General features: G+C 40.7%; 1 protein-coding gene across 12 annotated transcripts in view; it reads left to right on the top strand.

Annotated features, from left to right (window-relative positions):
- PATJ (PATJ crumbs cell polarity complex component) overlaps positions 1-16,712 on the top strand; it is a 159,642-nt gene that overhangs the window by 55,888 nt on the left and 87,042 nt on the right. For 8 of the 12 annotated variants that reach the window (XM_035122728.2, XM_060276860.1, XM_035122725.2 and 5 more), the window contains 4 exons: positions 1,444-1,621; positions 2,675-2,785; positions 3,936-4,007; positions 11,598-11,709. In XM_035122728.2, the coding sequence (XP_034978619.2) occupies positions 1,444-1,621; positions 2,675-2,785; positions 3,936-4,007; positions 11,598-11,709 (473 nt within the window). The remainder of the gene's footprint in view (positions 1-1,443; positions 1,622-2,674; positions 2,786-3,935; positions 4,008-11,597; positions 11,710-16,712) is intronic. The other 4 variants (XM_060276858.1, XM_060276857.1, XM_035122727.2 and 1 more) reach the window with 2 other exon arrangements.

Genomic DNA, 16,712 nt, shown 5'->3' with positions numbered 1-16,712 from the left:
TCCGCACATCAGCTTCTGTTCTGGCAATTTTATTTTTTTTACTTTAAATGTAACCCTACTAGGTGTGTGGTGTGTGTGTGTGTGTTTGTGTGTGATGATGATGATGATGATGATGATGATGATGATGATGATGATGATGATGATATTAGTACTAAAGGAAATGAGAGAGCTGGTGATAAGGGTTCTGCAAAGTATGGATATAATAATAGTGTAAGGTCTAGATTTGTTAGGCATTGTTGAATATTGTAAGACAAGGAAAGCTGGTACACAAAAAATGGGTTCCATTTGGACTACTGCTTTTTTTATATATCCAGAAGGTTACAGAGCAGTTTCTAGATTAATATATGGGATAAAAGCCAATTGGAGCTGGGGACTAAGGTGCTAAATAAGAACATGAATATAGTGGGTATACAGTAGTACCTCGGTTTATGAACACAATTGGTTCCGGAAGTCTGTTCATAAACTGAAGCGTTCATAAACTGAAGCGAACTTTCCCATTGAAAGTAATGGAAAGTGGATTAATCTGTTCCAGACGGTCCGCGGGGTACTTAAACTGAAGCGTTCATAAACTGAAGCGAACTTTCCCATTGAAAGTAATGGAAAGTGGATTAATCCGTTCCAGATGGGTCCGCAGAGTACTTAAACTGAAGCGTTCATAAACTGAAGCATGGGTGTAATTGGTTCCGGAAGTCTGTTCATAAACTGAAGCGTTCATAAACTGAAGCGAACTTTCCCATTGAAAGTAATGGAAAATGAATTAATCCGTTCCAGATGGGTCCGCGGCGTTCATAAACCGAAAATTCATAAACCGAGGTGTTCATAAACCGAGGTTCCACTGTATCAGTAAGCTGGTAGAATGAGAGAATCAGTGGGACAGACTTGTCCCTTAATGCAAAATCTATGGAAAGGAGAGAGAAGGGCATATTCGGTATGTTGTTATTATGTACTGGATAGTGAAGAGTGGAAATAATGCAGTACGCAGAAGACTTGAGAGGGAGTGGGTTGCTGTACTAGGTGAATATTTTGATCTGATCAAGCAGGGTTCTTCTTGTGTCACTTTCTCATGATAAAATGCAGGAACATTTCCTTTAACTTAGTTTCCAGCAAGCAAATTCAGTTGTTGCTGTCATCTGGCTTTTCTATTGTTTGTAGGACAGGGGTTGTACCACCATCTCTTATAACCTCAGACTGAGGCCTTCTGGAATCACGGACTGGGCTGAGTCCCCTGCTTTTGCGTGTTTCATCAGAAGGAGATACTGAGGCTGCTTTTCAGCAATTTCCACCAGGCTATAACATAACATACAAATCGCTTCTCGTTTTAAAAGGCTTATGTTACACCTTACAAAGAACAATATGTTTAGATTAGCATCAGGACTACAGAGTGAAACAGAAATCATGTAACTCAAACCTCTCATGTTTAAAGGATTGTCTTACTCTCTACAGTGTTGAAATTTTTCGAGAACCCCATGTGCCACTTGGCATCAGTATTGTTGGCGGACATACAGTTATAAAACGCTTAAAGAATGGAGAAGAGCTTAAAGGTATATTTATCAAGCAAGTCTTGGAAGACAGCCCAGCAGGCAGAACAAAAGCTCTCAAAACGGGGGATAAAATACTTGAGGTAAGTTCAGACAAACACCTGTATCTTTAAAAGTTGTGTCTGTACACACCTGTTTTAGCTGTATGTGTTAAAGCATTAAATGCATATTTTGAACAGAAAATCCAATCAGCTTTAACTGTAAGTAGACATAGTAAGCATTCATTTGTGAGTTCAAGATGTATGAATTCAAGGTGTGTGAGCTCAGTGTTCCGTATTTGCACACATTGTTAATACAGTGGTACCTCAAGTTAAACGCCTCGGGTTACAAACGCTTCAGGTTACAAGCTCCGCTAACCTGGAAGAATTACCTCGAGTTGAGAACTTTGCCCCAGGATGAGAACAGAAATGTTGTGCCGGCAGCACAGCAGCAGCAAGAGGCCCCATTAGCAAAAGCACGCCTCTAGTTAAGAACAGTTTCAGGTTAAGAACAGACCTCTGGAACGAATGAAGTTCGTAACTAGAGGTACCACTGTATTTGAAGGGTGGGTTTGCCTAGGTCCCACATGGAGATGTGTGTGCTCCTTAAGCAGAATGCAGAAGTCCCACTGGAGGTGTTAATATTATGCATAAATACAGGAAGTGCAATTTAATACAGGATTCCTGTGTTCATGCTTTCTGTATATGTGCACATCACTAATGACTGAAACTACTCAGACTCGCCAAGTCTGAAACTACTTCCTTCCTCGAAATTAATCCATGTGAAACATGCCACTTTGTCAACGAGAAGAAATTAACCATAAGGAAAGAATGTCTTAGCAACACAACCACAGCTGAGGAAGAGAGCCATGCGTTGCCAGGCCCTTGTCCAGCTACTGTTTCTATGTATTTTCTTATGCCGGCATGTCTTAAGACAATTATTTGTCAATGTGAATGCATCACTTGTCTTGGACTGAAAACTGTACTGATTTGATTAAGGACAATTTCGAATCACTCATTTAGCTAAATATATTTGCTATAATAAACCTCCTGGTGACCTTTTTTCTGGCGCATAATTTTTACTGGCTGAGATTTTCTGTTGCATCTTGTACTGTGAACAGTGTAGAAGAGCATCTAAATAGGCTTCTTGCTCTGCAGGTGTCTGGAACAGACCTGCAGAATGCAACTCATGAAGAAGCTGTGGAAGCCATAAAAAATGCAGGCAACCCCATTGTGTTTGTTGTTCAGAGTTTGTCTACCCTTCCAAGGGTAAGTTACGTTGCATGCTGTGGAAGGTGTGTGCGTTTTTCAAACAAAATATCTACATCCTCTCTTTTTTTAGTTTCCTTCTCATACTGTCCTAGTACCGAAGGGTTCAAGGTAGGTGGCAACCTTCAAATACAAATTCAGCCAAACAAATACAGCATCGGAATGTAAAATCACCCCATACCTACTTCCGGCAGTTAGGAGGTAGCCCAAGACTTGAGTGAGTCTCTAGCACAGAAATGTGGAACCTCTGGGTCTCCTCAAACTAGGAGACAACTTCCACCATTCCTATTGGACATGGCGACTGTGGGCTGCTGGGAGCTGGAGCCCAACATCTGAAGGATGACAGATTCCCTATCCTGGCTCTAGTGGAACACAGTTTTCTTTGTGCGTTTGGTACACAGTTTGTTTAATGAAGAGTGCTCACATTTGCTCTTCAAGAAATCCAGCTTCCGATTAACCAACAGTATTCTGAACTATCACTCATTTTTCTGTATCTCCAGAATAATGATTTTGATCCCAGGTCACCCTTCCATGAATGGGAGGATTCCTTCCATTGGCAGGAGGACTTTTAGCCTCTTTGCAGGAGAGCTTTGATTTTCTTGTAACAAAACTGAGCTCTGTTCTGGTACTGAAAACAAACTACTGGATTGAATGTATGCTCAGGTGAACCCTTTCCTTAGTTCTATATTGCCTCCATCCTTTGCCTCGGTTTTGCATTTGGCTCTGCTTGGTGGGTTTCAGGGTTTGGGGGAACAAAGTACTGTATATCCTTCGAGCCTAAAGTCTTTCCAATATGTACTAAACAGAAAATTTGTTTTCCAAGTACCAATCTTGTATAGCCTACAAAGAGTTTCCCCAAGCCTGCTGATATCTCCCACTTTTGTGTGGATTATGCAATTTTGTAGAGTAAAACTTTAGGGCTGGGGATTTGAAGGTGCAAGGTAACTGCCAAATGAGGACTGAGCATGCTGAGTTCGGGTGGAAAGGAAAACCAGATGGGGAGAGAGTGATTTGTAATATCCTGCAAGACAAGATGGCTGTCTAGAATCCTGAACAGGAGCTTCTCACATTGTTATAGGCCCCCAATTGTATGGAATGAATGTATAAGCAATGTATTTTTTTATTGTTTTTTTAAAAATGTATTCTGCAGATAGTTTCCATTGTGAACCCCAAGAAAAATAAGGATCACAAAGTTCAAGACCCAGAGGGAGACTGTGGAAAGGTATTGCAGATGCTATCTCTCACTTATAAAATAAACTTCACGTAGCAATGCATAATACAGAAGGTAGTCTTTTTTCCATTTTAAGACACAGGGAGAAATTCCTTTAAACACAAGGATAATATCTAGAGATTTTGTGTGCCTGTGTGTAGATTTGCTTTCATATTTGGAAAGGCAAATAACAATATGATTTTATAGTTGCAATTGAACTTTACTGTTGTTCATAATGTCATGCATAAAAATGAGATAACATTAAAAGCAATAACTCAGTAGCAGCTTAATTAAAAAAGAAATGTGAATTAATGTTCATATTTGAGTGAGTCGCAAAAAACAAACAAACAGTTTTGCTGAAGAGGGGAAGGTGTCTATATTCAAGCCATCTGCAACTCAATCCTATGCATGCAAGTCCCACTGCGATCAATAGGTGTTACTCCCAGGTAAGTGTAGGGTTCCAGTCTTAAATAATTTTTTGCCTTTTCAGTTAAATGTTCAGAGTGAACCAAGAAAATGCATATGCTGGTTTGTAGGTTTGAGGCCTTCAATAAGTCTGTAGATTTGACTCCAACTAGTTTTTAACTCTAGAGGGTTTGTGTGTGTTTTTCTCATGGGCGAAAAACAGGGATGGCTGCATCAGGTCCCAACATTTTATGCACTCCAGCTGCCATCACAGTCCTCAGAGTACGTTTTGGGATTCATAACCTGCTCCGTATGGCTTGGAGTGGACAACACAAGCTAATATCTAACCAAACAGAATAAAAACGGATTCAAATTAAAATAGTGTTGAAATTTCCCTGCCCCTTGCTCTTGCTTGATAAGCAAACCCCAAATGGCATGCTTTAAAATTATTTTGAAAGCTGAGAATCCACGGGGGTGGGGCAGCCTGCAGAGGGCATCAATAATGCCTCCACCCCACATAATCCGCAAATCTGATGTGTAGATTATACCCATGTGCAAACCCTATGCATATATTGGAAATCGTAATGGAGACTGGGGAATGCCCTGAAGTTAGAGGGATTAATTGGCAGGGTGATAGATAAAACTAAAGGTTAGGATTGGGCCATGGTAAGGGTACCTCATGAAAAGCTTTTTCTGGCAGTTGAGTAGATGCTACATTCTGGGCTATTTCATGTGTGTGTGTGTGTGTGTGTGTGTGTGTGTGCCCGTGCGCGCTTGCGCACTTTTAAATTTACTACTACAGTGGTACCTCGAGTTACAGATGCTTCGGGTTACAAACTCCGCTAACCAAGAAGTGGTTGCTCCAGGTTAAGAAATTTGCCCCAGCATAAGAACAGAAATTGTGCGCCAGCGGCACAGCAGCAACAGTAGGCCCCATTAGTGAAAGCGCACCTCAGGTTAAGAAACGTTTCAGGTTAAGAACGGACCTCTGGAACGAATTAAGTTCTTAACCTGAGGTACCACTGTACTTTTTATTTTGTGTTTGTCAATGGATTTTAGTGTGTTGTGCTATAGCAGCGGTCCCCAGACTATGGCCCGGGGCCCACATACAGCCCCCGAGGCTCTTTTATGCCCCCGGGGAACCCCGCCGCCCGCTCTTACCGGCGCGGTGTGGCGGCAAACTTCCGACCCGGAAAAGCGACAGAAATAGCTTGTGCACACACGCAAACGTCATTTCCAGTGTACTTCTGGGTCGGAGGTGGCTTCTGCACATGTGCACAAGCTATTTCCAGCGCTTTCCTGGTCGGGAGTGTGCCAGAAATAGCATTTGCGCATGCGCATGGGCGCGCACAACCACGCGCTCCCGCACGCTCCCCCACCCTCCGGCCCACCACGCAATCGGCGCAGCAGGCATCCGGCCCAAAGCCGGGTAATTTTGGGGACCCCTGTGTTATAGGGTGTCATTGGGGTTTTTTTTAAAAAAAATTGTTGACTAGTTTGGGTACCTTTGTCAGTGAACGTAACTGAATAAATTCAAACGAATAGAAATAAATCTCATTTTCCTAACTGAGTTAAGGATGTTGCTTGATTAGGAAAAAAAAATAGTTGCACAGTAGCTATTACAAAAGAAGATTTTCCAATCCTACCCAAGGGACTTGTTTTTTCATATTAATTAAGAAGGAAGTTTTAATGTGCATGCGGAAGGAAGGCAGGCCAAAGAAGGGTTCTTTCTGCATCTTCCAACTCTCTTTCTGGGTTAGGGCTGAAGAGGTGCAAGACTGGAGTCAGAATGTTCTCTCCCCTCTGACAGTGGAAATAATGGTCAGGTAAAGACCTTCCCTTGTGTTTTCCCTTGCTGTCTCTCCTAGAACATGGCAGGAGCAGAGGTGAAGTGCCTCGCGAAAATTAGACAAATTGGTTATGCAGAAAGAGCAAGTCTGATTTGCATAATTAATATATCTCATTTGCATGATATGGAGATTATGCTGCTGTGATTTGGACCTTGAAAAAAGCAACCCCCAATAAGTAGTTAGAGTATTCGTGGCTGATTTTCATTCTCTGTAGCTGCTCATCTGAAAAAGAAGAAGAAGAAACATCCATTTGCAGTGTATCACCCTTTTAACCTTCTAGATTCCCGATTGCTGCATTTTTACAGTTCAAGAGCCGAGTTCACTAATCCTCCTGAAAGCAGTGAAAGATATCTCTTTCTTTGCTACTATAACTCTGTAAAATGAAATGCATGTATACTTTTTCATGTAGGCGATCAAGATATAAAACAAAATATAACATAACAATTTAAGACAGACTCTGCTTGCCTACCAATAATGGATTTTTTTTTCCTTTGGAGATTTCTGTATCTGAGCTGCATCAGAGAATCAGAATATTGAACTATTATGTGGTGAGCCTATAGGCCATGTTTGGTTTAAGCCAAGATTATCATTGCTAATTACTTGAGTCACTAGTGGTTTTCTTCCTCTTTGTATTTTTAGAACATGAAAATCATTCTTTGGTAATAACGTATTTGCTGTATTTGACAGCTCATTCACAAGTGCAAAGGTTTAAGTGCATGGGAGCTGGTAGAATACATACACTCAAAGCTTGCTTAGTGGTCATGCTCTGCTTTGTTTTTGGCAGGGGAGGATGTTAGTGGAAGATGGAGAAGCCACACCCCAGTAGATGGTCTAGCGGTGGCAACTGGTCTCTGTCTCTCTTTCTGTCCCTCTCTTTTAAAGTGCGCATGCAGTTCTAGTGTGTATAAGGTTAGTGCAACACTAGTGCAGTTATCCCTTTGGAAAGTCCCTAAATTGGTAATTCAGGATTCTTTTATTTTAGCTTAACAAGCTGAAAACTGGGTAAAACCACCGGTAGTAGATAAACTATTCCTGTGTTTACAGTAAAGATGAAAAGGCAATCAAACTATTGCTGGGATTGTTCTCCTGAGCATCCGAGGGTCCTGTTATAGAATTGGTGTACATAATGAATGAACATTAATTTATGAATGAACATTTTGAAATTACTAGTAGCCAGAATCCTATTTACAGAACCCACTCCAGCAGACAGAGTTAAATGTGTCACATTCCTAGGCACCAGCAGTAGTATTTTCCCAGTCTAAGCTGCAATGAAATCAGCCATGCTTGTTCAAGGTGATGATTTCATCCTTTGCCTCTGGGCTTTGGCTCATTGTAAATACAGAAAGTGATCCAAGACATTTCATTTGACAAGCTATTACCGGCCAGAGATAAGCACGGATTAATTCGTGTGTTTACCTCGTATTGTAGATAGCAGAAAGCTACGTGGGCCTAGGCTATGGAGGTAGATTTAATGCCACAGGTAAACAGACATATATCCTGCTTCTTCATCTTCTGAAGACAGAACCATTTAAAAAGTAGATTATACAGAGAGGGGGGGGGAGAGAAAACTAGATATCCAATTGCTAACAAAGTAGTTCCATTAGTGCAAGGACTTCTGGCTGCGCAATAGAACTCCACCCTTTTCTCTCCCCATCCCCCCATCTGTTCTGTTTCCCCTCCCCCCCAACTTCCAGAACAGATTTGGGGGAGGGTACAGAAGTTGTGTGGGGAGAGAGAATGGAATTTGCATTTCCTAAATGGAAATACTTACAGTACAACCACAGAACTATTTAGTTGGATACTGCCCTATACATTCTTTTTTCTCATGGCAGTTTTAGTTTGTAGTTTCACTTAGAAATGGAATCCAAAATGCTTAAATTCAAGTGTGAGGGATGCACACTTAGCATTTCTTTGTAATAGCAAGAGGCATGTTTTGGGGTGATCAACAGTACCAGTGTAGTCTTCTGTGGCTTGTTAAGTGTTTTCTTGTAATTGTTGACTGTTAATCATTGTTATAGTGATGTACTCTATCTTCTTCACTGCTTTTTTAAAATAAAAATAAATAAAATATAAATAAATTAATTAATTAAATAGTATCTTATTATGTAAAGAAAAAATAAATACGATAAGTAGTGTTGTTGTTTTTTTACAATTTCTTTTTCTTTCTTTCTTTCTTTCTTCTTCTTCTTCTTCTTCTTCTTCTTCTTCTTCTTCTTCTTCTTCTTCTTCTTCTTCTTCTTCTTCTTCTTCTTACTCATTTTCTAAGTGGGCCCCAATCTGTGAAGCATTCTTCCAAACTGGTGTTCTTTATAGGGAATGTAGTTGATGCAGGTCATTGTTTCATCTAGCTCACTATTTTCTACACTGAGTGGCAGTTTCAGTCTAGGGCAGGCATGTCAAACCAGTGGCCCTCCAGATGTTTTGGCCTACAACTCCCATGATCCCTAGCTAGCAGGACCAGTGGTTGGGGAAGATGGGAATTGTAGTCCAAAACATGTGGAGGGCCGCAGGTTTGACATGCCTGGTCTAGGGTTTCAGACAGGAGTGGTGGTGGTGTTAATTGTTTCTATGCAGAGCATGGGCTCTGCTACTGATTTACAATCATTCCCTATAGGTAAGAGAATAGTATAGTTGGTACTTTCCCATGTATATTAATAGGCTAGTACATTGAAGCTCCCCAGCCTCCACATAAGATTTCAAATGTGACTACAAGTAAATAGATAGCGTCAATGGTGATGCTAGACATCAATTCAGGGGCCCTGATTTCTATTGAGGAGACTCTGAACTAGGCCCTGTGCTGCCTCTCACGCCGCATTTCAAATGTGGCATCCCTTGCAGTACCCCTGAATCTCTGCGCCCAGTGTGACCAAACTGCTTGTGCTCCCCTAAATCCACCTGTGCTCCAGGAGTCTTTGATTTCAGACACACACATTCATCACTTGATGTTACCATCCCTGATACCTCTGTAGGGAAATTTTAGGGTATGAGAGGCTACACTGAGAAGGTATTTCCTGCCTATTATCTTCCATGAGCCTTGTGGGTAGAAGTTGTACTGTTAAATTATGCAGTATTCCTGGCTGTTCATAACAGGAGCAAAATGTGGTTGTTCTGCTAATGGTTTCTTTTTTATTATTATAAGCAGTAAGCATTCCTCTTCATCACTTAAGTTCTAATAGGGCACACAGGATTTGATTAAAGGCTAATGGCATACATGAGTTTTGGAGATGGCATATGATTAGAGATTTCACTGACAAAACCCCAGTGTGCTGAGTCTTGTGCGCTAAAATAGAAGTCAAGTATATGTATAATATACAGTCCTGAAGGATCAGCTTTGCACTAAAGCTTATATAAACTCAGGAGAATCTGTTAGCTAGGTTTTTATCTGGATTTTCCATTGGTACACCCAACTCAACGAACAAATTATAACCGCACAAAATAAGTATTTGTTAGAATAGCAGCTCTGTGCTGGAGCTCCTTTGGTTTTCAAATGGAGTTTACCCTGTAGAGCAGGCATCCCCAAACTTCGGCCCTCCAGATGTTTTGGACTACAATTCCCATCTTCCCCAACCACTGGTCCTGTTAGCTAGGAATCATGAGAGTTGTAAGCCAAAACATCTGGAGGGCTGCAGTTTGGGGGTGCCTGCTGTAGAGCCAAGAAAGAGTTACAGCTTGGTGAGGAGAAATTTCAAGGTAGAAAAAAATGGAACCTGACATTGTAACTCATTATAACTTGAGACTCCCAAATGAATTTGAGTTTTAAGTACATGGGATCCCATTTATCCTTAAAATTCTGTTGGGCTTTGGTAGCAGATACCCTTGCACCCTACCCAAGCAGTCTTATTTTCTTCTAACGCCTGAACTTCTTTATATTGCTCATGTGATTGAATGGTTTTTATTTTAGAGAGAGTGCAGCTTTGCTTATAATTTTGTTGTTATGAAGCTTTTTTTAACAAGGTAACATTACCTTGCTTTTTGTTTAGTACCTCCTTTTATTTTTAGCTGAATGAAATTTGTTTTATGTATAGACACACAAGAAAAAACCACGAGCTGATTTAGAATCATATGTACAGGTGAAACTCGGAAAATTAGAATATCGCCAAAAAGTGCATTTATTTCAGTAATGTAACTTAAAAGGTGAAACCAATATATGAAATAATGCATGACATGGAAAGCAAGATATGTCAAGCCTTTATTTGTTGTAATTGTAATTATTTGTCTTTAGATGGGTCAATTATAAATGGGATGTAATTAATGAAATGTAATAGCAATGTTTATTTTTGTACTATTGTAACTATTTGTTTTATTACTGTGGAATTTCCAAAAGAAAGCATTTGTAAAAATTAAAAGAAAAATTAAAAATTAAAAGTTGCATTACTGAAATAAATGCACTTTTCGACAATATTCTAATTTTCCGAGTTTCACCTGTACATTAGTATAAATGTGGGTGGTTCATACAAGATTGTGACATCCTTCAAGATGTTGCTTTTATTACAGGCATTGGCAGGGGGTGGGGGTGGGGATCTTTCAAAAATTGGCATGTGGACCTTTGGTAATCATTCTCTCCTGTAGAAAAAGGATTTTCCGGCCATTTGCGCTACTCTCATGACATCTGGTACTTACCATTTGTTTACTAAAGTGCACCAAGCTATTAGCATTGTGATTGCATGAGATGCAATTGAGCATAATTCAGTAAAACTGTGCAGCTAAAGAATGATTCAGTTACTTGGAGCCCAAGGAAACAGATGCTTGGATGTGTTTGCTGCAGTAATCTTGAGCTCCTTTCTTTTTGGACTGATATGTATCACTATATGCATCATTATCGAAAGTGCCTTTATTTATGTGAGGTAATGGAATTTTATTGAAATTTTGTAATGTATAACCTATCTGAAATGGAGCTGAGCTCCAAGTAAAATATTGTAAGCTATAACGCCTGTAGAGCATTATCAAAACAGCACATCAAAAACAGAATTGTTTTTAAAAACATTAAGGTTCTTGTCAAAAAAAGGGGGGTGTTTTTAATTGATGTTGTCAGCTAAGTACCTTGCTGCTATCATGGTTTTGGTATGTATATTAATAATGAAGTCCTTTAGCGGGGTGGGGTAGTGGTGTTTGTTCAGAACCTGCTATGAAATCCGTGTTCTGCATTTTCTGCTCTTTGATTTGGATTTAGAAACATTGTGTGTGTGGGGGGGGTGTCGTTTTTAAAGCAGTCAAAAATTTCACTGAACCTGAAGCTTCTGAAACTTTTAAATCCAAGATATGCTTCCATAAGTGATTTCTTGAGCTGAAAAAGGAAGTAACTCTGAAGGTTTTCTGCATAATGTACTGAGCTTCCCTTCTCTTTCAGAAGAAAAGTGGAACTCCACCGCCCATGAAATTGCCACCTCCTTACAAAGAAAAGTCCCACTCTGAAGAGACTGAGGAAGAGGAGGAGGAGGAAGATGACACTTACACAGATGGTAAGTTGTCTTACTTAATTTTACTAGATTGACTGAATTTCTGAATAGGGTTGCTCTATATAGAATGGTGTCTTCTAAAATAGCGTTGTATGGTAAGCACATTCTAGAACTGCAGTTAAATTTTGCCAAAGGGAGTGGCCATAGGTCTGTGGTGGAGCATTACGGTAGCTTTGCATGCAGAAAGTCTCAGGTTCAATCCCTGGCATTTTGACGCAAGGTTGGGAGAGACTCCTTTCTAAAACCTTGGAGAGCTGCTGTCTGTCAGTGTAGACAATACTGAGCTAGATGGACCAATGGTCTGACTTAGTATAAGGCAGCTTCCTGTGTTCCTATGATACTCATAATTTGAATGTGAAAAATATGTATTTTTCACTAAGCTCGTGAAAATGGAATTGGTCCTCTGGGGTAAATGGTATCCATAGAGTAATATCAACCATAGGCTTTAGTTTCTCTCATTTACGTAGCCAGTACTGAGGATTGTTTCATTGAATGTCAGATTTCACAGATTTTAGCTTGTTCTGGTAACCAGAGAAACAACAGGGAGTGGTTCCTACTTTTTTCTTTATTTGTTTTGTGACTTAACTAGAGTGGAAGAGCAAGCAAGCAAGCAACAGTGGACCTAGTATGTCTCTTGCTATAACAAATGTCTGTTTTTACTTAATCATTTTGCATTTGGGGTGGGAAGAGAATTGTAGGATTGGAAGGAGTGATGGTGGGTGGCTTAGGTATGTGTTGTAGCAAACTCTGTATTGGCCATTTCCCTGCATTCACTCAAAAGCTCCAGCAGCTGCTGTGTGGGGCAGGGCAGGTTGATCTGAGCCACCTGCAATTTCAGAACAAAAACCTTAGAGACCAACTAAGTTTGTCATAGGTATGAGCTTTCGTGTGCATGCACACTTCTTCAGATACACTGAAACAGAAGTCACCAGACCCATATGTAAAGTCAAAGGGTCTGGTGACTTCTGTTTCAGTGTATCTGAAGAAGTGTGCATGCACACGAAAGCTCATACCAATGACAGACTTAGTTGGTCTCTAAGGTGCTACTGGAAGGAATTGGTTTTATTTTTTTGTTTCGACTACGTCAGACCAACACGGCTACCTACCTGTAACATGCAATTTCAGAGTTGTTGTTAGCATCCATCTACCTCAGGAGACAATGGAGGAGGGCACCTTTGGGGTTAAAGTCAAACCGTTGCAGAGTTACAGTGCCTGCTGTGGAGTATTTGCAGAAAGTGTGTGTGGCTCTGCTTCCAACAAGCCCCTTGCCTAACTTAAGTTCAAAATATATTGAATTCAGGAAAAAATGCTCCTGCTGTTGTTTTTTACGTTTCTGAGCACAATTCAAAGTGTTGGTGCTGACCTTTAAAGCCCTAAATGGCCTCGGTCCAGTATACCTGAAGGAGCGTCTCCACCCCCCATCATTCTGCCCGGACAGTGAGGTCCAGTACCGAGGGCCTTATGGTGGTTCCCTCATTGAGAGAAGCCAAGTTGCAGGGAACCAGGCAGAGGGCCTTCTCGGTAGTGGCGCCCGCCCTGTGGAATGCCCTCCCATCATATGTCAAAGAGAAAAACAGCTACCAGATTTTTAGAAGACATCTGAAAGCAGTCCTGTTTAGGGAGGCTTTTATTGTTTACTCAATTTTTTTCCCTTGGAAGCCACCCAGAGTGGCTGGGGAAACCCAGCCAGATGGGCGGGGTATAAATAATAAATTATTATTATATTTTGCTTGCTTTTTAAATGAGTTTGTCAGTAAATTTCTAAAATGCAAAGTTTGGGCTCAATGTCCTATTGGGACATCATATTGACTGATTCCGCATCCTGCCCCAAATCTGGAAAATACAGGTGGTGACTATTTTGCATGGGGATTCTGTTCCTAGCTCCCGTGCGTGTCGGCAGAGCACATATAATCCTGCCACATTCCACATCACGTTCTGCCCTCTTCTGGGTCCAAAACGACCCACACGTCCACGGTTGTGCATCAATTGGACGCACAGAAAATGTTTGCTACATGTAGTAATAATCAAAGAACACATTGCTAAAAATATAAAGAAACTTGTAACAAATTCATTGCATATATTGTTAATGAGCCCATGTGGGGAGGCAGCTGAACTGTTGACTGACAAGGATGTCAAAAGTATGCTAGAGGAGGAAAAGAAGTTTGACATTGACAGACTTACATGCTTCGGTCTTCACAGCAGAAGATGCATGGTAGATTCCTTTCTGACTTTCTGAGGAAGCAAGCGATGATCACCAACTCCAATGACTTCAAAAGAGGATTAGACAAATTCCTGGCAGACAAGCCTATCAATGGTTACTAGCCATGAAGGGTTTGTTCTACCTCCAATGTTGGAGTATGCCTTTGAATACCTGTCACTGAGTATCACAAGTGGAGAGCACACAGGTCCTGTTCGCAGATTTCCCTGGCTGGCCACTGTGAGAACAAGTATACTGGTCTAGATGGGCTTTTCTTATCGGACTGCAGTTCCCATCATCTCTGACCTTTGGTCATGCTGCTGGTTTTGATTGGAGTTGGAGGAGGGGCACATGGTCCTTCTTTTAGAGCAGGCATGGCCAAACTTGGCCCTCCAGATGTTTTGGGACTACAACTCCCATCATCCCTAGCTAACAGGACCAGTGGTCAGGGATTATGGGGATTGTAGTCCCAAAACATCTGGAGGGCCAAGTTTGGCCATGCCTGTTTTAGAGGGTCAAGGAGTACCATGTGACTTCAGCTTGTTATAAGGCTTCTTTTCTGGTCACGCTAGTTTCCATTTTGCTAGTGGTACACAGGTTGAATCCCTATGCTAGGCTCTGAACCCACAGCAGATTCAGTTTTGGATGAATTCCCATCTGCATGTTGTTTCAACCACCTCAGGTGGCCTAATAATAAGCCCATTCTTAGATATGTGTTGTTTTGCAGAAGAAATCTATAAAACCATGTTCTTCTGTACATGACACAATACAATAGTATGTATATTTTGCTATATGTTTATATGAATTTGACCAATCTGACCATGTATTAGTTCACAGACACTTGACTTGCATTGACTGTGTGGTAATGTTATTGAAGAGTGTATCTTCATTTCTTCCTTTCTTTGGACTAGTAGGACTCAAAAGGGGAAGGGGGGAAATAATTTGATCGATGGAAAAGATAGCAGTATATATAGCTATCCTAAGGTGAACAGGAGTCTGTAGTCAAACACTACCTCTCCAATAGATGTCACTGCAGCCACCAGCAAACAGTGCTGAACCTGATGTGGAAAAGGCAAAATAACTTTAGAAACCTTTCTGAAAAATACAGACTTTCGATATTTAATTTTTGTTCAGTTATTGGATTTTCTTAACGTACTACAAAATGTTTCATTCTCTCAATAGTGACACAAAAGCAGGGTTGTAAGCAAGGAGCTTGGGTTTTAATTTTGATGCTGTGCATTTATCTTCATACAATGGATTTTTGTAAGTAATTTTTTGTTGATGTCGTTCCTATTCTTTCTTTCAATGACCTTTCTCATCATACCTTCCTGAAAGGGCGGTGGAATACAGTTATGTATTCCTGTCCAATAATGTAAGATTTCATCAAGCATGCCCTGCTACGTTCTCTGTAGTGTTGCATGACTAAAGTACCAGTGCACAGATTTTTACAGCTACTGAGGCAGTGTTGGAACACTTAAAATGTCGTCCCCTAAAACTATTTGGAGAGTGGTAACCAATAACAACATTTTGGCTCTTTCCCTGTTAATACACTGAGCAGATGGTATGTCAATGAATGTACACATGCCCATGTATTTTGGGATGGAAGGGGGCAGGGAATCCTAGAAAACATTATTCAGATGCAAACACTGTCCCTCCCCCTGCATTTAGAGCAAATAATATATAGGAAACCTCAGTGTTGAATGACTGTTATGCAGGCTTGTGATTAAATTTAACTGCTATGAAAAAGCAGTATTTTTAAATTTATTTAAATGTCTCACTTTGCCTGCATTCTACTGACAGGGAATTGAATGCCTTATAATCCTCAGGGCAATGATAAGAATTTGGACTGAATCAATGTCAAGAGAGCAGATAGTTTGTTTCTGGGTTGCAGACATGATCCTCTGCTGCATCTCCCATTTAATGCGAAAACCGAAAGGTAATACTTATGAAACTCTGACAGGCGTTCATTGATGATTGGAACTTGAAACATGCATCTCTAAATGCATGTGACTGGATGTTATAAACCATTTTGCCGTAATTAAGAGCGGGTCATTTAGAATCACATCAGCTGTATAGCTAGCCGAGGAGAAAAGGGGCAGCACTGTGTTTAAATTGACTTGTGTTTTGGGACAGGGATGCCATTGGAATATTAGTGATCTCCAGCAGTGCAACATCACAGCAGCAGCAGCAGCAGCAGCACTAGCAGTAGCAGTAGCAGAGCGTCAGTGGGTCAGATGTGGGAAGCCAGGGATTTTCTTTCCCCTGCTGCATAGTTGTGCCGGCAGTTTTGCTGACAGGCGTAATAACTATTTTGCTTGTGGGCAAGCCTGAAAATAAGTATAATTGACCACATCTCACAATAGAAAGAGGACTGACAGCTTGCCCTTAAGGCGAGGGAAATCTCTCTGTCAGGCCCAAGGTCGTCAGAAGAAAGACGAGCTCCGAGTCTCTTTCTGTCTATGTGTGTGAAGAGGATTTGAGCTGCTCTCAGCATCTGAATGTTTGTCAGGAATGCAGATACCTTGAAGTACACATAGCGATACAGCAATGGTACAAGGGGGTTTCCCAGGTACGTAGCAAAGTATCTATGTATATTGTATTATTTTCAGCAGCTCGCATTTAATAATGAGTGGGAATTAGTAAATGAGAATAGCAGCATTTTATCTATTCTTTTTTTAGTTACTTGCATGTAGCAAGGATTGATGGCTAGATGAATTCTGGTGTTGTTGTTTTTAAAAAATGCATTTGGCTAAGTTTTAAGTTTGAAACCATTGATGCAATCCATTTGAATCAACCTGTAAAACTGAGA

This window comes from Zootoca vivipara, chromosome 7, assembly GCF_963506605.1.
Source record: "Zootoca vivipara chromosome 7, rZooViv1.1, whole genome shotgun sequence".
Classification (NCBI taxonomy): Eukaryota; Metazoa; Chordata; class Lepidosauria; order Squamata; family Lacertidae; genus Zootoca; species Zootoca vivipara.
Note: the sequence above shows the minus strand (reverse complement) of the source record. Positions and strands in the feature narration are given on the sequence as shown.